Source organism: Poecilia latipinna, unplaced genomic scaffold (assembly GCF_001443285.1).
Source record: "Poecilia latipinna isolate Pla-1442-1.1 unplaced genomic scaffold, P_latipinna-1.0 Scaffold206, whole genome shotgun sequence".
NCBI classification, from domain to species: domain Eukaryota; kingdom Metazoa; phylum Chordata; class Actinopteri; order Cyprinodontiformes; family Poeciliidae; genus Poecilia; species Poecilia latipinna.
The window spans coordinates 184545-207318 of record NW_015112822.1 but is presented as its reverse complement, the minus strand read 5'-3'; the positions used below and the strand labels follow the sequence as shown (position 1 = coordinate 207318).

General features: G+C 40.7%; 1 protein-coding gene across 2 annotated transcripts in view; it reads right to left on the bottom strand.

The window, feature by feature from the left end:
* The window catches only part of cdh8 (cadherin 8), a 164405-nt gene that overhangs the window by 80950 nt on the left and 60681 nt on the right, over positions 1–22774 (bottom strand). For both annotated transcript variants that reach the window (XM_015031409.1, XM_015031410.1), the window contains exon 3: positions 19267–19561. In XM_015031409.1, the coding sequence (XP_014886895.1) occupies positions 19267–19561 (295 nt within the window). The remainder of the gene's footprint in view (positions 1–19266; positions 19562–22774) is intronic.

The window sequence follows — 22774 nt, the reverse complement described above, 5'->3', positions numbered from 1 at the left end:
GCAGCGGCGCAGGGCCGACGACTCGCGTCAGCGCCGGTATCCATCCGTGATGCTGATAGACGTACATTAATGCGGTAGTTAGGGCACTGACAGTCACGAATCTCTGGGAAACTGACATGAGCACAAACTCCAAATCCTCCTGGGTTCCTTTTTATTCCTGTGCGTTTTATTTTTGCATAGCTCTGGTGGCGTTGATGCAAGTTGTACATCATTTAACCAGGTTGTGTATTTTAGGTCTTTAGGTCAAAAGGTCTGTCGTTCCATTACTCTTTTGTCTGCTTACTGTATTTTTGGACTCTTTGCTGTTGGACTATGAACAAACTCAGAGGGATTATTTGCATATCTGCTCATGAAAGGGATGATGGTGCTATGTGCTTATGTGTTTGATGTGACGATATTGAAAACTGACACTGGCCAACAGCCATCTTTCTGTTGCAACCCACTGTAATATTTCTCCATCATATTTTCAAGTCTATTTCAATCTTGCCTTTCTATAATATTGATCATTGACCTAATTCGCCTTCTCCAAGCGAAAGCTGTCTGATTTCCCCTAATCTAAATCCTGTGCGCTCATGTTCTGCATTCAATCTTTTATTCTTGCTCGTCATTCCAGAATCTGCATCAATCCAAGCAAAGTTTAAGGTTTGCTTGGATTGATGCAAACCTTAAACTTTGCATCAATCAAAGTTTACTGCAGTATGTCTACTGCTGTATGTCTAGACCAGGGCTCTGCAACCTTAATAAACTAAAAAGTTCCTTCAGCGGAACAGAAACAAAGGTGAAGTTATCTTTGGACCGATCTAGCATCAGCATGCAGCTTCAGTTATTACAGCTAGAATCTAGAGATCAGGCCTGAAATCAGGGTGTGGTGATGGACTCTGACCTGAACCTTCAGAGACACATAAAGATGATTGGAAAGTCTGTCTTCTATCATCTGAAGAACATTTCCAGGATTAGAGGACTAATGTTTCAACAAGACCTGGAGAAACTCATTATGTGTTTATCTTTAATCGCACTGACTAGTGTCTTCTCTGGTATGGTTCTGGTTCTGCTCTGCTCGACTCGACTTAAACAGCCATTTTTGCTCCCAGTCCAGCTAAATCAAACTCAACATGAAAAAAGACAATGAATAATCTCATATATTTAAAAAATATAATCTACCGGAAGTTTTAAAATAAGAAAACAATACAAAATGTCAGCAAAAATGCTGGGTGTGTTTTGCTCCAGCAGTATGCTAATATGAGTGGAAAATGATGCAGACAAAGCACGTTTTCCAGCATAGTGATGAGGAAAAATAGACAAAATGTTATTACTGGTACTCTCAATGTAATTTGTGTTGTGGAAAAGCTGCTAAAAGCTCCAACCACCAACCAAAAGTTGGTTGTCTGCCATGTTTAGCCCAAGTTAGCTTTTCCTGTTTTATATCCTCCTGCAGTGGTATGCAACCGTTTTTACATGTGGATCAAAATTAGCAAGTTAAATGTACTCAGTGGTCAATTATTATTACTTTTTAATTAAAAACTAAAAATATATATTTATTGCAGTTTTTCTTCACTTTTAAAAGCTTTGCTTAACTTTTATGTTGATGTTTTTTTCTGTACAGTCCCATTTAATAAATTAATATCATTAAAAAGTTCATTTATTTCAGTAAATCAATTCCCTAAGTCAAATGCGTGTGATTTCAATATACACAAACTGAAGTTTTCAAGCTATTTATGTTAATTATGATTTTTTTTTTATCTTTTTTTGCTTACAGTTGATGAAAGTGCCTACTTTAAGATCATAATTTTTAATCTAACAAATGAGCCTCATTTTAATGCAAATTCTGCAGTAGATCCAAAACAGAAGAATGCATCTCAGATGTTTGGCAATTATTGTCTGGTCTCAGCAGTGGAGAGTTATGGCTCTTCTCATTCTTTGAAAACACCACTGAGCCGAGTTAAATGATTGGTTGAGTCCTATTCTGATTTAAGTAAAAGTCAAAGATGATTTTGGTCTTACTCAACTAAGATGAAAACAAAAAGAGGCTGCATTTAGTCTTGTTTTAAGGGTCATGATGAGTTTTCTGGGTATATACGGTCCTAACTCTCACAACAGAGCTGCAGCAAAAAAAAAAATAATTCTAAAGAGAATCATAATTCCTCGCCCTGAGGATTCTGAATCGATTCAAAATGCTCAAAAATCAATTTTATATATGTTGAAGATGTACATCTTTGCTGCTCCTATTTTCAAGTATACTGCATATTTCATTACACGTCTGCTTGCCCACTTTATGCATTTGTAATAATTCTATGTTATTTTTTTAGTTAAAAAAACAGGCAGCTAAGCTAATATAGTACTGGTAATTTGAGTGACAGAGTTTTATGCACAAACCTATTTTTGTGAAAATATAAACTGGTGGATTTTGACAGTGTATGAAACCTTATGGAATGGTTCTGTTTGCTGTCTTTTTGGTGTAAGCAAAACATTTCAGTCACATAATTTCTCCAGACTCTCTAGTCTGTTTGAATAGAAAACTTAGTTCTTGAATCAAATATCATTTCTGAATTGCATCCTGACCTGAATCAAATTGCTAAACACTGAAAGAAAGACTGAAAGCATCTCCACATTGAATGCTGAAGATGTCCATTAGCTGAAGGAATGTTAAAACAAGCCATTTCATAAAAAATATGATGTCTGAGTCAAGGTGGATTAAATATAAGAGAGACACAGAATATAGAATGGAAGACGGTCTGGGAGTTCAATTGACCTCTTGGTAGTTCTGGTGTTGAGAGATGAGAATTCAACACAGTTAGGATGATGTGTGATCTATGGTGGCGAATAACATTTTAAAATAAATATAGCAATAGATAGTTACATAACTGTCTTTAGATGAGCATTTTTGTGCCATCAAGTGACACACGGTGAAGGGCAAAACAAAGGGACCACATAGAGTCAGGCTTCCCCCCATAACACGGTGGTCCACCAGGCAGATAAAGCCAGAAAATGACAGAGGGAACAGTGAATTTACACTCCCAGAAATCCACAGGTCTGTTTACTCCCCAAGAAGCAGAGTGAAATTTTTAAAGGGCTATCTCCGCAGCGTGCTGGAGAGCAGATTCACCCAATTACACAGCAGCCCCCAGTGTGGCATAGCAAAACCCGCTGTAGGATTGACTGGGTGTGTGTTTGTGTGCGTGTGCTGACACCAGGCTGTGACTGTGGTAGAACCACAGACTGACTAAATCCATACTGCAGCGCTCAGGGCAGTGCAGCTGCCAATGCCACAGTACGCAGTCAGAGCGCAAGGCGGCTGTCGCATATCAGCAAGTCTACATGGAGCGGGATACGGAATGGGTTCCAAAAATACAACACAGAGCCCCTCCACGTGTAAGGTCCACTCCAATTAAGAAGAAAGAAAGCGACGTGGAGCTCCGGCCATAAATTCTGATGCGACATAAAGCAATAAAAACACCCAAAATGGGTCTTTTCTTAAACTTTTTACCTTCATTGTATCAGACAGGCGAGGCACAGCCAGGCGAGGGCTTTAGTTAATGGGACAGACATCAAGCGAAGGGCCACACTCTACGAGGAGATTTGATCCAATCATCTTATCAGCTTCTTTTTCAAATGGCCTTGCTGTGCCGACTTTTATGCCTCTCTCCTCGCTTTATTCTCTGCCGGTGATTGGATGGGCCTCTCTACTGTGGTCTCAAATCTCCGCCACCTTGATGAATGTGTTCCAGCCCCCCGTTTGTGCAGGCCTAACCGATCCTTCTCCAAACTCCAAACCCGACAGCAGCGAGCCGCACGAATCGAGCCACTGGCCTATTCCACAGGTACGGACAATCGCCAGGATTCCAGCAGGGTTTCTGTGAGAAGGTTTCATACTTTTCTAAAGTTCTAAAGTTCTGGTTTGTTTTTAGGGGTCAGTTAATCAGTACACTGTTAGGCACAGCAAAAGGGGACAGTAGAGTTTTCAGATCTTTACAAAGGTAGGTAAGATCAGTTTTTAAGATTGGTTTCTCATGAAAGTATCGTCCGATTGCCAACTCAGAATTAAGGGAATTTATCTGTGCGCCCCTAGTTGTTTTGCTGCTGATTTGAAGTTACACTTAAGTCTAACCACAACATTTCACTACAAATTTGCAGTTGTACCTTCACATTTGGAATCTGTAACTGAATGGCTGTATGAAAAACGGATGAGCCAATGGATGGAACCTTCAGAGCCCCGACATACTTTATGCAAAGTGCCAAAATCAGTTCTCATTGACGTAGACGGGTGACGAAAACTGCTTCCTGTTGTTCGCAGAGAGGCATTTTGCTGAATTCAACACCAGGCCCGGGTCGAACTATTTCGACAGAGTTCTGTGCAAAGTGTTGCGTGATTGGTCAGAAGTTTGTTGCTGTGCTTTAAGCGAAAATGCTCTCGGACAGCAATGTTGATATTTCTGTTCAACAAGTCTGTTTCCAGTATTCGGTTGATCCGTTGACTGTTCGCTTTGGATGAAGTATGTTGGAGCCTTTAGAGAATGGATGAGAGTTATCTGATGCTTTAAAACTATGTTTATGCTCCATTAACTTTTTAAATACGTGTGTAGGCCAGAAAAACACCTAAAAGTAATTCTAAACTTTTCCAGACTGTGTTGGAAGCATTACTCCCAAACAAGTAAACATATTACCTGCCAATGTGGTTACAGTACCACTGTCCTTTTTTTATCAGGAATTTTCCCCTTTGTTCTTTTGCAGTTTAATCAGGCATATGGTTCTTTGTGGAAGAAAAGAACCATATACCTGATTGTTGTCATGACTTTCAGTTGAAACCAAATGCTGATTTAATTTTAGTTTCTGAGCCCTGCAGGATCTAAATAGTATGGTTGGTACCTAAGACAATTAATAATGTAGACATTTAGGGATGAGAGCATGTGAATCTTGCTCCTGCTGTGCAGTACTGTAAAATTGCCCAAAGCTTGACACAGTTTTACAAACACACACACACACACATACAGCCACTGAACACTACCTCCAGTTTGTGTGTGTGTGTGTGTGTGTGTGTGGGTGTGCGGGCGTGTGTGTGTGTGTGTGTGTCTGTCTGTCTGTCTGTCTGTCTTCTTCAAGTGGGAGTGATGCTTGTACAAACTACAGCAACAAATGGAGGAAAAGGAGCAAAGCAGGATGGATGCACAGCCAGAAAGGTACACCAAGAAAAGGCCTTACAACACCACATTAAATATCTACAACACTTGCTGAATAATTAATAGCTGCATTCAGGCAGTGTACTGAGGAATGAGGATGAGAACACTTCCTGGCATCTTCGCAGATATGAGTAAGCATTTGTCAGGTCAGAAAGTGCAAAACTGGATCCCTCTCAGTTTACCTGCTGTAGCATCTTATACAGAGAGAACCTCCCACCCAGACGGTCCTCACTGTTAAACAGTCCCTGCTGCTTTGGACAGATTGAGGTTTTGAATTCAGTTTTCATACTTATAAAAACATAAAGTTTCCAAGCACAGGTGGGCACACTTTTGCTAATCTGCTAATGCGCTACTTAGCTGAGCTACTTTTTTGGTTAGCGCACTAACACTTTTGCTAACTTTGAAACATGTCTAGCATACTTAACTTGACCTGAATTAACTTTCCCAGATAAATTCCGCAGCACAAATTTACTTGACTGATTTGGAAACTTTCAGTTCAATAAAGTTTGACATCTGTGTTGGACTTTTGGCTACAAACAGCTAAGAATTCTTCAACTAGTTAATCGTTTATACTCAAGCTCTTATTTTGAACGGGAGCAGAGAGAGTTTGTGCAGCAGCTCTGTCTCCTCACATTCTCTGTTGTTTCTTTCAAGAAACTTTATTGAACAAATATTAAGTATGTACCAAAGGAAACAAGAATACAGAAAAATATAACATTTACACAAACAAACACATAAATACAGGCAAAAATTCACAGAAAGGAACTGGTTTGAGAACCTCTGAGTTTGTTCTTGGTTGGCATCAGCATGGGTGAACTTAGCAACTTAGCATTAGCTTCTGCTAAATACCAGGATGGTGTAGCATTAGTGGAGCTTATGTTTATGATTAGTGCTTAGGGTTAGCATATCTAACTAGTTAGCTATTGTTTCCAAGGCACTGTATATGACAGTGTGCTTTACATAAAGAAAAACATTTAGATTACTTCCATAAGAATTTTGATGAGAAGTTATATTGTTATCCTGAAGGATTCAAGACTAAAATCATACACATATAATATCCCTGTAATGGGCAGTTCATGTTCATGTCTTGTCTAAGTGAGACAATGATCTAGATTCTTTTTTTCTCCACAAAGACATGATCCATGTGATCTAAATGAATTCAGCTGTTGGGCCTAACACCAAACTTCTGCAACAAAGTGTGCTTATGACCGAAGAATGTCATGTTTCAACAGCACCAGACAGCACAGCACTCATCCTTTGACACTGAGTAGAAACTTTTGGTTCTTCCATTCAAACAACTTGTTTCCAAGGCACTGTAATTATTTAATAGATGCAAAACAATACGTGGTAATGGTAAAGTTTGAGAATAAACGCTGCAATCACCGTCATCCGACCAGCTGCCCTCTCGTCCTCGGAGGCAGTTCCTCTATGATTGAATCAGCCCTTGACCAAAGGTAAGAACAGAAATCAGCTATCTCATACAGACATCATTCTAACCATATTATTGCCGTCTGGGGCAACTCAAAGGCTGACCTAATCACCGTTGTACTCCTTCTATCATATTCAACTGCGTTTGCCTTTTTGCTTACAGCCTGGAGCTTGCTTTCTGGAAATTCACCAGTCACTTGCGATGATGGATTACCCCTCAGACCGTTATAGAGATCATACTAAATGATTTCAATTTAATGGTCAGAATATATATCAAAGTTCACAGAAGAGTAGATAAATCAAACAGCAATTGAGACACGAAGGGAGGCACGGGTAAATGTTTGGTTCCTAACGTTACAGCAATCCTGCCCACTAGGGAGGAAAACCTTTACAGGAAAATTAACTTAAATACTTTCAAGCTATTACATCAAACTTTTCTGAATATATAGTGTCTATGACTGAGAGGAATCCAAACTTTGCATTTAAATTAAAGAAGAAACAAACCAACTTATCAATATAAATTCAATTTCTAAATTTGCTTATGTTATCAGCTTACATCCAGCAGCCAATGGGAACACAATTTAGAATTTCCACTTTACTTTAGCTACATGTTTTCGAATTGTGGGAATAAACCAGATTAACTGGAGAATCTTTCATTCTTTATAGCTGATTGTTCTGGCGAGGGAGACTAGTGCCTACCTCCCACGGTCACAGCGTGAACGGCGGTACACACCGGACAAACAAGTGCAGCAAAGTTTTGAAAAAGCTACAACTTTTGTAGTTTCACCTCAGATATACATCGTGTTTACACTGATGTTTCGACGTCTAAATCAATTGTAGTCAAACTGCTTTGTCTATATTTTATGACATTTATGTTCAATGAACCTCTGTAATTTGGTTAAGCAGAAGTAAAAAGTACACTTCTCAGATTTGGCTCAGCCTGTCAATGGTGACGAGACATTTAATCTGCATTTCATTTTCTCTCTCATTCCCTTACAGCTCAAGCATGAAGATATTCCCTCTGTAATTATGCAACTCTATTTATTAAAAAGTTGTTTTGTCGTTTCTTCTATGCTGTTGCTAAACTCTGAGTACACCTTATGTTGCACTAATTCACGACTGCAGCTTTTTGATTTCCAAAACGAAACAAGCCCAAAAATGTTACATAAAGTAGAGCTACCTCAATAAAGATTGATTAAAAGTTTCTGAGTAAAGCTAACCTTGGTGACTCCACTAGAGTTTTGCAGAAGTTTGCTCTATTTTCTTATAAGGAAATAACTTTCAGGTTGTACTTGACATGCTATTGGCTGGGACTTGTGAAGCAGCCAATCCAGGAGTGTAATTTATTTTCGTTAGAAGCAAAATAACTGGAGTCATCTTCATATGTAACTAAATGTTTTACTGATAGGACATATATGTCTCTACAATGCTCACTTGATATTTTATACCTCAGGTTTCAGCGACAGACAGAGAGTCAAAATACAAGAATATGTGGAACTTCCTCTAAAAATTATTATAACTGTCTATTTTAACAGTTCAAACAAAATCAAATTAACCTTAATATGCATTCATACATAGAGTGGAAATGCTTTCAGCACTACCACAGAAGCTAATATCTTCACTCTTCACTATCTGGGGGCTCAGCCAATCAGCACCAAGGAAATTAAATGTCAATCCTAGATTGGCTGCTTTGCAAATGCCAGCCAATAGTTTCTTCAGGCAGCATTGTATCAAGGTGTTTCTGCTTCCCAAGCTGGATTTTCTATCAAATATATTAGAAATGCGCAATTGAAAAATCCATAAATAGGCAAAATTTAGAAAAATAATTTTGAGTAACAAAAATCCACAAATATTGAACCACGAATAGACGACAATCCACTGCAGTTCCTCTGTATTAGAATGAAAGAACACAGTGTTCTGCTGTGTTAGAACAAGGTGTCATCTGTTTCAGTTCAATATTTTCTTATATTTAAAAATTAACTGACCATCTTGGGATGAAAGTTCAATTTCCAATCAGTTCCTTCAAGTTGCCAAATCTTTACGAGTTAAATTGGAAGAAAAAAAAAAGGAACCTGGTGAGTTTTGGCACAAGACTAAAAATATTTCCTCAGACTCTCTATTATTCAGATGACAACTGATAATGTGGGAAATATCGCACATGCATAAATGCATAATGTCTTTTGCAGGTACATATGCATAAAGCTGTGAGGAACACTCATTATGTGATTGATATCTGAAGGACTCCATGTTGGCACTTTAGCTGATTAATATCTCATGTTTGAAGGAGGCGATGTACAACACAAACTCACAACCCCTCTTAATCTCCTTTAGTAACAATTAACTGACTTGACAAAAAAATTGTTCATCAAACATTTAGAAACTGCACAAACAGCCAGAAAAAAATTCTGATGTGAAAACCTGTACTTTTACATTTTCATTTGAAGAAATAAAGAGTATCTTCTGAATGAATCCCAATTTCAATTCCTTAAAATAGCGCCAACTTAAATTAGTCCAGCTGACAGCTACCGCATTCACTCAATCATTTCCATAAGTACCTTTACCCTCGCTGCCCATTAGTGGCTTTTAGAAAGCATTACGGAGCCTTCAGATGACACGCCAGAGCAACCCGCTCCTCTTCTCCTGCATGACGCGGGGACGCTCTGCCCTTGTTTTCCTCTCTCAGATTGATTAACTGACCTTGATGCAACGATCGGCAGCGTGTGACAGCCTGACAGCGAAAGATGAGACTTCCACGCGTCCCGAAGCCACACAGAAAATTTCGGAGAAAGATCATTAATTGGAAAGGGTGCCGTGACAGCTTATGTGCACGTAAATAAAAACGTATTTTATTGTTTTCACCCCTACGGTTTGTCACGACTTGCAGATTTTCATTCTTTACCTTAGATTCTATTCTTTCTATTTTATTGTTATTTTTTTTATAACTCCTGCTGACCCTGGTGCAAGAAATTCTCTTAATAACATCTGCTCCCTAGCAACATGGAGGGGAGGGGGTCCTTAGTGACAGCTCCTGTTATTCGCATTGTTGTCCTAGCCATTAAAAAAAAAGAGCTTGTGTGTAAGCTCGCTCATGAATAAACGCTCTCATTTACCTTCCCCTTCATAAACTTTATTATTTTCCCACAATTTCATTTTTTTTCCTCCACTTTTTACCTTGTGGGCACAGCACAGAGGCAGCTTTGTTTGAAAAACGACCCTATGGCGAAGGAGAAGGCGCCTTTTTGTCCTTAGTCTCATTGAGAGTCTTTTGCTATTCATCGGGCCGCGGCAGCGGCAGCTAGAGAGCCAATCTCATGCAGATCACACTGAAGGGCTTCATTACCTAGAAGCCAGCTACTGTTTTGTTCTCCCTCAAGGGAAGAGCCAATGAGAGAGCATTAGCTTAGTAAAGGAGACGGAGGGAGAAGTTGAAGAAAAGATGAAGCGGTGGATGTTTGAGGTTGGGGGGAGTCGGGAAGGCTCCACGGGGAAAAAGTGACACCTGAGCGACGGCGTCTTTACATCCGCAGCTGCTAGCAGTTTTGTGCTAATGCAGAGAGAGGCGTGCGGATCAGTGGACATGTGCATGTGACACAGGAGGGGACACTTCTCTGCTCTGTGTTTCTGCCCGCATGCAAAGGGAAAGAAAAAAAAAACCTTCCCCCCGGGGCTTTAAAGGGCTCATATTACTCTGTCTGGACCAAGAGTGATGATGTTCCATGCATAATTTAGAGCTACATTGGATAATAAATAACATTTGATGAATTAGTAATGCAGATTTGTGTGGTATGGAGCATCTGTGACTGTTATGTGTTTTTTTAATTGTTCTCTCTCTTTTGCAGGTTTTTTGCAAATGTATTTGACCCACTGAACTTTTCCATATTTTGTCATATTGCTATGACAACCTTCAACGTGTTTTGCCGGAGTTGTATGTGTTAGATCAACATAAAGCACATTGTAGACAAGATAAAGGAAAATACTTTAATGTTCTTCATAGATTCTTGTCACGTTTTCGTCTTAAGCTAATTGTCTGTAATGTCTGGTTGCATGTTAAGGGTTCAGTTGGAGGAAGCAATGCACCAATCCACTGTTTCCACTTCAGATACTGATACAGATAGCTGAGATTTAGTATCGGCCGATACCGATCCAATACCGATCCAATCGATAACGATCTTAAAAACAGCCCAAATTGACTTAAAACTTGTATATAGAGAGATGAAAAGCTTGTAGCTGCTCAACCTTTCCCGGTAAGCTAATCTAGGTTTACTAACTCACTCTTGGGTTACCTAGCAACAACCCGTTGAGTAAATTGTGCAGCAGGATTCTCAGGTTTCAACATTGTGCCTCATGACATCTTAAGAATAAAAACCAAGAAAATCTGTAGCTAAAACAGTAAAGGTCTGGCCACCAACTTGGAAACATTTCAGATACTTACAGCAAAAAACTAATCAATAATTATAGATATTGATTAGTTTTTATAGGTATGGATAAGTTTCTGAGCCATATTGCCTAGCTGCAGTCGAACATTCTTCTACACAGTTTACAAATCAACTGAGTAAATTACCGCTTTAGAATTTATCTGGTGAAATTAATTTAGGGGATGCTAGGCGCGCTAAACATTTTCAAATTTAGCTAAAACGTTAAGCGAAAAATTAGTTCCACTATTAGCGCATTAGGAGATTTTCTGAAGCGATCCCACTGAAAATACATGACTGTTATCTTGTAAACACCGTGAAATGAGTATTAAACAAAGCTAACGTGAATTAGTAGCTAGCTTACTGACAAGAAGAAAGTTGCTAACTGATGAGTAACTCAGATACATACGGAGCCGGCTAAAACTAAACCTACATGTTCAAAACACACACACATGCACGCATATGCACACCTACACACACACACACAGAATTGGACTGGTACACACTGAAGCACAGCTCAGATACTGTTGCCAAATGAGGTGAGATAGATCGGAGCAGTGGGTTATTTACAGAGAATCTCCAGCATGTCAGTTAACTCCTCTCTGCCTCCGAGGCCTGTCCTATCCCCATTTAGCACGGCCGTGGCAAACAGCAGGCTGGCGCGCCAGCGCTGGCTGCTGGGCCTGAGAGAGTACGAGCCTTGGCCCGGTTCACCGTTCTGACCTCCACTCGCCCCCCGCGCGCGGCCTCAGAGCCGCCCACCAACGTATTCGCAGCCGCTGTCTTGAAGCGCCGCTCATCAGACGCGCTCCAGCTCAGCACCAGCCCCAGCTGCCCACTGTGTTAAAGGGCCAGGAGCCCACCCCCCTCCACACCCACCTGCCACTCAGCCCATCTGCCAAGCTGCAGACCGGAGTCGAGGATCAGAGAAGAGAGAGACACAAACACCAGAAGCCCACTCTCTTAGCCCTCGGTCCAAAGCTCAGCAGAGAAATGGTAGATAAAAGACGCACTATAAATGTTGCTCTCGTACTGGTGGGCTGCTGTGACCCCGAAATGCTGCAGCCGTTTACTCAAGCTACGCTGCTTTTTATGCACCCAGACTCAGACTTTTGCGAGGCCAACATGTGCTGAAGACGCGCAGAGAGATCGGGATAAAATAGCCGTGTTCCTCACTATATCTGGGCAGCTTTTATTTATAGAACATCTGGCTCAAGTCAAGCATGAAATGGTCTGAAAATATCTCAGCTTTTCCTCTATTGATCCAAAACACAGAGTGCAACGTGTGAAAACAAAAGCAGATAGACAGATAGACAGATCTGCTTCCTAAAACTGGTTAGTCAGACTAAGTCAGGGAAAATCTGCTAAATACCATAAAGATACTGTGAAGAGTAAACCTAAAAGTAAATTCAGCTCTCTAGCTTCTCACTTTGGATCAGCTGACTGTGGTGCATCGGTAGTGATGTTCACTTTTCCATTGAGAGCTTTAAGAGGTCCATCAAACAAGGAGATACAACAGAAGCACAGAGGCATGGTTGTTGTTTATTAATCCATTTTAATACGTCAGTCAGTTCTGGGCATTATTGCTGTTATTTAATGTTTCTTCCTTTATTTGATTTCTTGCAGAAGCCATCCAGAAACGGTCTCCTGAATTTGTTGGACCATAAGATGGTGTACCGAGCAACATGAACCCCAAATGACTCATGGCTGCAGTTACAGCGAAAGGTGTTTCTACAAAGTATGGACCGTTGGTGAGCTGAATACGTATGAACATCACAATTACCAACGTTTTGTACTGGAAACATTTATGGAACCCATTCATCTTTTTCTCTCACTTCACACATTAGTGCTAGTCAAGCCAAGTCAAGTTTATCTGCATAGCAACAAGGCAGTTCAAAGGGCTTTACACCACGAAAACATCAGTACCAGCTATGAAACAGGCAATAAACAATACATTTTGCCAAATCATCATAAATCAAATATGTATTATATAACATTTACTATTGATCAAAGGCAACAAAAGTGTTTTTAACCTTGACTTAAAGGAACTCAGTGTTTCATCTTTTTTGCAGTTTGTTCCAGATTACAGGATCAAAAACCTGAATGCTGCTTGTTTGGTTCTGGTTCTAGAGATCAGAACCAGAAAACCTCAGAGGTCTGGAAGCTTAGCAAAAGATCTTTATTGAATCTGTTGCCAACAGGTACATTAAATATACATTGGTGCTAATCCATTCAGTGATTATATAAACTAACAGCCGTATTTTAAAGTCTATTCTCTGAGCTACAGGCAGCCAGTGGAAGGACTGTAGAACTGGGGTGATGTTCTCTATCTTCCTGGTTTTAGTGAATATCATGTCTGTGCTGTTTTGTGCTGCTTCATCACGTAAAATCCTATAATATATTTCTCCTTGACAAAATGTGAAAAGGTTCAGAGGGGGCTTATATCGAAAAAAAATATTTCCCAGTTTTGATGAAACATGGTGCAGCTCAAAATGATGTTTTTCTTAATGCGGTGATCACAGTGCACTCTCTGATGCGCGCTGGAAGTGGGGAGACGTAGAGCTCTGATAAAGGTCTGCAACTTGCTCATTTCCATACGTCGCCCCTTGATCAAGTCCGCTCATTCATCGTCCAAATCTGTGATGACAAGCCTTTACTTATTTTCTCAGCTGCCGGTGGTGATGAAACCATAATCAGAAACATCATTAAGATCCTCCGTAGACGGCCGTGCCTGTTAGTCCTGTTACCCGCGCCCATAATAGCTCTGAAAATGCAAATCAACTCCAGGTAATCTATTAATGTCACTTCAGTTTTATGTCTCCGCTCCAATTTACCGGATCCTGACACTTTTGGCGAGGATCCGCGCCTCGGTGCAGGTATTCATTTTGCTGCGGTTTCAGGGAGGGCGGGCCATCTGTCGGCAAGCCCCGCTTATTAATCGGCCTGATAATGAAGCGCACTCGCAGCCCGACACTCCTGGGGCGTCTGTCTCTCTCACACACGACTTTTTGTGCTGCAGAACAACTTTCACCAAGTTTGCTTCGCAGCGGAGCAATTATTGTCATTCGCACCCCCTCTTAGCGCACCGAGGAGGGCCCGGCGACCTCCTCCTAATTACCTGAAGCATCACTTCCAGCAGACTTTGTAATTTCCATCTACATCACAACCCTGCTTGTTAGCCGCAGACGGTGGCAGAGCCTCATAATTCCGGGCATATGGCCGACAAACATACAAGGGAATTTGTCAGCTTGTACTGGCCTTAAAGTCGAAGACCCCATTAACGGGGAAAACAGGATCCACTAATCCTGTGAGATCTGTGCAATCAGTGCCAAAGAAAACACATTAATATCACGGGCGGGCTTGCAGCCGTAAGCAATAAACTTGCTTTAACTGCAGTGACACTGAGGCATAAATACAAAATGAATACATTCACACAGCTAACAACGTTGGCTAAGCACGCAGAGGTATCAAGTACTAATCAGCTGGGAGGAAATAAACAGCGTTTTTTTTTTTTTTTTTTTTCCCTTAAGATTAGAAGCAGAGAAAATTACCTGAACCTTGGATGTCTAAAACGCACGGAGCAACAAAAAATAAATAAATAAAAGAGCTTGACAGCATTGGAAGATTTTCTGTAAGTGATTAAAGCTCTGCTAATTAATATTTTTATTCCAAATGAAAGGTTAAATTAGCATGTGGGACGTGGGCTTATCATTGATAAAGCCTTCTCACTGAATTAATACAAGTCCCTCATTTACAGTGTGGAGCAATATACTGTACAGGCCAATGCATCAAAATCACTAAGATGTGAATATAGCACACTTGCTTTTGGTAGAGTTTATACAGTGAACTAGGAAACCTAAAGAAACACTCCAAACACGGTTAGACTTCTAATTAAAAAGCAAGTAAATAAATATTGTAGAACAAATTTTTTTCTGAGTGTTTGTAGTAGAGTCTCTGTGAAAAACACCTGGTTCAGTATGAGATTCTTATTGCACGATGATCTTGAAATAAAATACAGAGGTGTCTGTATTTATGGAAAAATCTCACGGTAAAATGTAACCTTTTTTTTTATTGTAATAAACAGTGGTGAGTTCACTTCCGCTAAGACCCTAATAGCAAAGCTAACCAGCTCTTCAGCTTCCCTTACATCAGTTTTTATGTTTAAATTCTAAAACGTAAATTTACTTGGCTGTTTTGTAAGCTTCCAGTTGAATAAGATTCGACTTTTGAGATGAAGTTTTGGCTGTCGACTTAAGAATTCTTCAAGTAGATGCTTATATTCACACTTGCGTTTTGAAGTGACTATGAAGTAGTCCTGTATCCTCTCTATATCAGGAAACATACATACAATATCTAAGGGTTAATATTACAACAAAAAAAACATCATAACCTCAATAACATCAAAACCTTTGAGTAGTTGGTCAACAAGAAGGAAGTCTAGAAGGCTAATGTGTGATTGGGATTAAGACTCTTACGCATACTTTTAACACTTTTTGTTTTACAATTTTCTCCCCATTAGTTCTTTTTAGCTTGAATTTGACGTTTTATGTCAATATTTAGGACATAATAAACCTGCAATAAGGGCTCCAGCGAAGAGAACAAACTCAAACTTTTTTAAATCTCAGTTTTTCTCGCCAATACTTCTAAATCTTTCACCAAAACCAAAACGTAAAATTAGATAAAGGTTGAAATGGATAGTCATTGCTTTTTAAGTTTCAGGGAGTGTGTCAAAGGTGCATTCCCTATTTTTGGACAAAAAAACTGACAAAACAATCTTCCAGAACGCAGCTCAATAGATCAAGGTTAATGGCAGCCCCACAAGCCTTCCTGAGACCTCGTTTATGGAAAACCCTCAATCATTTTCAGGATAAACTAATTAGAGTTACCCCAATTAAGTTAACTTTTTGCCAGATTCCTGAGCTAATTTGGCTGCTGGAAAGTTTTGGATTTTTAATTTTGACACAGCTTTATTCTACTGGGTCATTAATCTTCATGCATTTCTCCAGTGGTAGAGTAATGCGCCAGAAATAAACCAATAAGTGGAATATCAACCGGGTCTAGTAAACGAGGATTACCAGAAAATATTTGGTAATATTCTCCGTAACTAAAAAGTAATTTTCTTTTTCTTTGGATCCATTTCACCCTTTAACATTATTAACTCATAAGAGATCCTATCACAGAACACCAACTGATAGCAGATATACCCAGGCCGCTTACGCTAATGACATCTAATTTTATTCCGGCAAACCATTTCCCCTCAAGCGAAGCGATGGCCTTTACTCCTCCCTTCTGCTCCCCCGTCTTTGTTGCACTGTACTTAGACGGACGATGTGCTACACAGTGATAGTCACCTCCATTCTTCGCCATTCAGGGGGATGAAAGTCAGGGAAAAGTCACAGAAAGCCACACGTCTTATCCGACTAGCTCTTTTAAAGGAAGAACAAAAGGTCTTTCTCCTTCATTTCCCATTAACCTCTGTGCTCCTCAGCGCACAGGAAACACAGCAACCTCAGCGGCCCATGTCACATATCTCATCCGGCTGTGGGGGAAACGCTTCCTTTGGTGGATGCTGACATTCAATACGAGGGTGGGTTAGGGGGTGGGAGGGAGGTTCTATCTAGCTGTAGTCCTTGACAGATAAAGGTGGGCGTTGATATTTGTCTCGGTCTTGCTGATACCGTGCGGATACACTCTTGATAAGCGCTGTATGGCCAAAGACACTGATGAAGTCTGGAGTGGAGCTGACAAGCTCTGTAAGTGGATAACATCGTCAGGAGAAGCGGGCCGTTATGGCCTCGGATTAGATTTTTTGATAGTTCGACGCAGGTGGGGCACATCGTCCCTCTCAACGCCAACCCAACATCTTCTCCCACATGCTGTAATTACACTTGAATACTCCCTGCTTTCTGTCTGAGGTTTTTAACTTGCGTGCGGCAGACTTCACTAGAGTCTGTTTATCCCGGCTCCGCTTCTCGTGGACTTTATTAGTCCCCAACATGGGTCGACACACTTCCAGTAGTCCGCAGAGTCCAATGTGCATTCTCAATTGGACGGTGATGAAGAGGAAATGCTGCTGGAAGGAAAGCTGGTGGGTTATGAATACGAGTCGGGAGAGATGAATGACTTTTTTTGTTTGTTTGTCCGGAGCGTCTTCCCATAATGCCGCAGCACATGAAAACTTAACCAGAAGAAAACCCGAAGCTGAAAGGAGGGGGGTGAAAAAAGGCTTTCAAGCAAACAACTGAGCATCCGTGAATGTTTAATTAATCAGTAGTGACAAAAGGGAACAACAGTCAACAAAGAGATGCCGATTTCCATTTCTTATGCATTATTCCCACCGGCAAATCACAGAGTGCTGTCAACTGCCACTTTGCACTCTAGCCTGTCTTCACGGTTGTCTCTGCTCTGTAGTGCCAAAACCCCTCAGAGAGCCCGAGTTCTGCTCAACCCGAGATCCAAAAGCCTAGAGCAGTGGGGATCACGTAGCAGAGTTCAGACAAAAAGAGTTCACTGTTTCTCTGTGTTTACATGGATACTTTTACAGCATCTTTTGTTCCTTTTTGCTTCCAAGCACAGCGGCGGCTAATAAGAATCAGCCAAAGGTGTCAGGAGTAAACCGGAGCTAAATCACCGCCGTCTCGTAGAACTCATGCAAAAGGCTGCATCGTACAGATGGGATTTACCCAAACAGATTCCATTACATACCTAAAACCATCTGCCCTAGCATGTTATGTCACCTCCATGACAGGTTACAAGAGGCAGCTCAATGAAGAAACACAATAACAAGCGCATAACGCCAGGCAACAGACCTCAGTTCTCTCGCCGAGCTCCTCCAATGTCAAAACTGCATCAAGACATGCACTGATCGCCTTTTTCCTGCTGATGGAAACATTTTTCTACAAGACCCATTGCCCCTGTGGGGTCAGTGGTGAGGTAACACTGAAGCAAAACTAAAGAGCAAAATGATCCAATGACGGGAGTTCTTCCTCGCCTGTATGAGCAACACATTATCATCCTACAGTGGTCATGTAAATGCAGGAATTCATTAGCAGGTGATACAGTGGTGGAAGCTAAAGGGACATATCTACAGGTTTATGTGGCAGTTGTGTAATGGTACTCTATAGCTATACCGTCATTTAGGTTGCTTTTCCATTAGAAGGCCTCCTACAGCTGCACAAACTATGATTCAGGCTATTTTGTTGTTGAGTACAGACAGTTCTACCTCTGTGCGGTCCAGACATAAAAACCAGTCTTTGTACCACTGCCAATAGCAGCTTCATCATATCACCTTAAGGAAAAATGCACGCACTAAAAGTCCAAAGCGCAAGTGTATTTATTTTTCCAGATATCTGGCTAGGTGTGTACTGGGTCTGAGACAATAGGTGTGAATCTATATCCCAAATTTGTAGAGTTCCTATTTAACTGGTGATGTGCTATGTCTTTATCGCTACATTAACAGTTAGCATAGTGGTGTTCTGGTAGGTCATAGTTCGTAAACAGTACAAGTAACACTGGTGGTACTTCAAATCGTTCTACAAATAACTGAGGAGTGTGAAGATGAACTTAGAATAAAGGGGGCTGAATAAATATGCACAGCACAATTGTAACGCATAACAACCACCAATATGTTAAAATGTGAAACATTTCAAAGTACTTTTGCAAGGCACTGTATAAAGTTAACCACTGCTAGAAAAGCATGGATTGTAATTACAGGAGACACTTGGTCTTTGTGGAAGTTATTGATGGCAACCGCCCACAAACAGCTGGAATCTTTAAATGTCAGAGATGCCTTCTAAACACAATTAAAATTGCTTATTTTAATGGTTCAAACACTAACTCTACCTTAACCTGCATGGATACTCACAGTGGAAAGCGTCTCAGCACAACCGCCGTAGTGCCAACATTTTGGCCATGTTTTGCATATTTGCATGTCTTTGTAGATAAGCTGTTTACAGAGGACCAACTTTGAACTGGGTTTGATCTTGACCCCAGTTGCGAGGTCCCAGCACTGAGCTGTGGGTTGAAGTCTCAGAGATTTGACTCGATTCATCATTCTTGTGCTTTCCCTTGCTAAAAATGCTCATCACAGACACGCATGTAAATAGGCACACTTCTTCCCTCTTGTTCTGATTCTCTCATTATTTCTGTGAGATAGCCCATTAGAGATTGGCAGTCTTAGAAATCTCACGCACTGATTAGGGCTGCCATACAAGGCAAGAGGTTGGAAATTAGGTCTGTCAACTGTGACTTACCAACAGCAGACATTTCGGGAACAGACGCGCGATACGGTCCTTCGATGAACTGTGGCGGATTGTCGTTTATGTCCTGGACTTTGATGATGAACTCGGACGGTGGCTCCAAAGGCTCGTCTGTGTCGGCGTTAATGACCTGGGCTGTTAGCGTGTACTCCGCTTTCTCCTCGCGGTCCAGCCTCTTCATGGCGTGGATATCACCTGTTAACTCGTTGATGGCAAAGATGGTGCCTGCCCCCTCGCCTGCCAGGACATATTTGATGTTCTTGTTGCCCACATCCAAGTCTGTGTGTAGCTGCAATTAAAAGGACAGATAAGAGGTCATGTCAGGAAGACGACTGGAGAAATAAATCAGGTTCACCGTTCAGTATGTGCCAGAGCTACAATGATATTCATGTCTTTGACTTGGAAATCTGCATCAAAACTTGAAAAAGAACATTCACACATGTTCTCCATCTGATCCTGAATCAGCTAGACTATTTTATTTTTATTTTTTTTGCAAAGAAGAGCCAACAAAAGCTGGTAGACTTACTGTATATCCCAAAAGACTTACAGATGTAATTTCAACAGAAGATGTTATTCAAGCAGGGGGGCTAAACACAAACACACATTTCTCCAATTTTTCTTCATAATTCTTTTTTTTTTAAATGTATCCTTTACTTTTTACTTCAATATTATTTACCCTTTGTGGTTGTCTTTGAAATAAAACCCATTATTGGGCTCATATTGAAGTTCGCAACAGGGAAATTAACGTGGGAATGTAGTCATTAGTGGAGTATGGATGTCTTTCAACTTTTGTGCATATCCAGGTAAAGTTTCCGACATGACTGTAATATGTTGTTGTTTCTGCTGCGCTTCGCTGAACGAAGTGTTGCCCAGATACTAAACGTGGCCCAACATTGCCTACGCTTAGCTAAATGAGGCCCGCTGGGGACAATAAGTTTATAAGTAGCGCAGGAAATGGACCGTAGCCTACATAGTTCCTCGTTATACATCAACAATGCATCATACAAGAACGCAATACCAGGTAAAATGCTCCCTGAAGTCTGAAATTCACAGAACAGAGAGGCCCGTTTGTGGCCTGGTTATATATACAGTATGACAGGACAAGAATCAGAAGTCCGTAAAAAAAAAATGAAGAGGATTCATTCCTTGTTCCTTCGCTCAAATAAACAGTCCGAAAGTCAGTGGACGGTGCTGCGTGCTCCTCATTATTTTTGTAATTACGGTTTCATTAGTTCACTAAAGCTGCATTACATGCTAAGCTGAGTGGTTAGATCCCACTCGCTGCACAGCCTGGTATAACTAATGAGGCTGACAGAGCTGTGTAAGACGAGGAGGAGAAAGCCTGAGCTGGGCTGGGTTAAAAAAGTTAAAGCTGCAGGAGGAAAAAAAGAAAAAGAAAAGAGAAACAGGGAAATGGAAGGAAACATGAGAAGAAAGCAGATACAAAAGCAAAGAAGTTTGATTTTATTCAACTAAATACATATAGCTCTTGCTCTGCTACGAGCCTCCTTTCATATAAACCCCCTGATCCGTGATGTGAGTGATTTTTAGAGAGGGGGGAAAAGACAGAGCTGGGTGTTCCTGGGGTTCGGCAGCCAGCTCTCACCTTTCAGATGGTGTTTCGTTAACGTACGTGCCTCTCAAAAGACGTGAACATGCTCATGGGCATAAATCAAAATATCTGAATTCAGCAGCTTTAATTTCATCCCCCTGCCGGTGTTTCGGCGGGGGATTCCTGTGGGAGCGTAGCCGGGGTGCAGAGTAGCAAGGCGGGGATCCGTCGGCGAAAATCCCGACCCCTGGAGCCTTTGACGTTCACGCCAGCCAGCTTTTATGCCTTTGCCGTCTCTGAGGTGTTGTTTGAAGACACTGACGAAGCACATTCGCTTAAATTGTCACACCTTGCACTTTTGTTTTCCTAATTGTGCCATCATTTCACATGAATGATGTAGCTCATTAACGCAAATGCCTTACAACATCCTGCATACTGAGAAACTCCAAATGAGCTCAAATTAATGATGGTCTGTCATCTTTTCCCCCCCATGTTTGTATTCTGTGTGGCTCCTTGTGTGTACTCTCATACATGCAAGTCAACCTCTGCTGTATCGCAAAGCTGAAATCTATCAGCCAATCAGAATGCTTCAAAACCACCACGACGTCCTGTTAGGAACTAAACATGGCACATCATTTGTGTGGACAGACATACGGATTGAACTGCTTCTAGATGGCGTATTAGAATACAAGGTTAATAAAACACAAGATGGTGTTGATTGGGACTTGTGTCAAAGAAGGTACGTGGAGATAATGGCACATTATTTGTTGCCAATATATAGAACGGATCCTACATCTCCATTTTGCCATGAACACATGCAAACATAAATACAGAGTTATGTCAAGTCTCACCTTTGGTTGGACTTTTCATAAATGATAATTTTTAGTGATATTAAACAGAGTTTTTTTGTGTAGATGAAAGGTTAAAACACATAAAAAAGTATTTTGTTTCCCAAACTAAGTACATTTAGTCACATCGCAGTTGAGGAATTTTGACCTGCTGTTCTTTGCAGAATGCTTTTGATTCATCCACACTGAAGGGCATGGAGGTTGAATTTGGTGAGGGCGATGGCGAGGGCTCTCCATAAACGTTCTCCTTCATTCAGAGAAACGGTTTCTAGTTTACCTCAGATCCTCAGACCAAGTGTGGCTGAGATGAAGCTCATAAACTGAAGGCCAGAAATTCTCCTCCAAGATTCAGCAGTAGAGATAAGAGTTCATGGTTCCATCAACTGCAGTAAATTGTACAGCGAAAGTACGATTTTTGTTCATTGACAGCTTTAACCGAGTTTCTTTCCTCTTAGATGAGAGATATAATTTACCTCATTTTTCTCAAATTTTTGGATGACACTGTCACACAAATTATTTTCAGGAAGTTATTTATTCTTCTCCTCTATAGGCTGAGTTTAAATTGCTTGTATGGTGACCTGGAGTATCCACTGCACACAAGAAAGCACTGATGCCAAGCAAAGTAGCTATTTGCTGTCCTAGAAGTTGCTAGATGATGTCATTGCCTAATTTGCATATGTGACTGTGTGCGATCCAGGCAGCGCAAGAACGGAATATCATCTTGGGCAAAAGAAAAAATTATTAGGAGTGCTCAAAATATGTTTATATATAAATAAACTTTATAAAATAAATTATCTAGAAATGTTAATGGTTTGGCTGAACTCCAATAAGAGAAGAAAGTTGTAAGTCACTTTAGAAAAAAAGTTCCTAAAAGTCGCCAAATGTTCCGACAAATTTACCAAGTTGGCAACACTGCAAGAAATAACCTGATGTATAAGAAACAATAAATTCTACCCATGTTACCGTAGGGGCTCCATAGTCGTCAGACCTGGGTGTAGCTAGAATAATAAAAAATGTGTTAAATTTCAAAGTCATGAGTCAATATGGTGGGTGAAATTTAACAAACTGTAGAACCAGGCTGGTTTGGATACATTTTTCATCA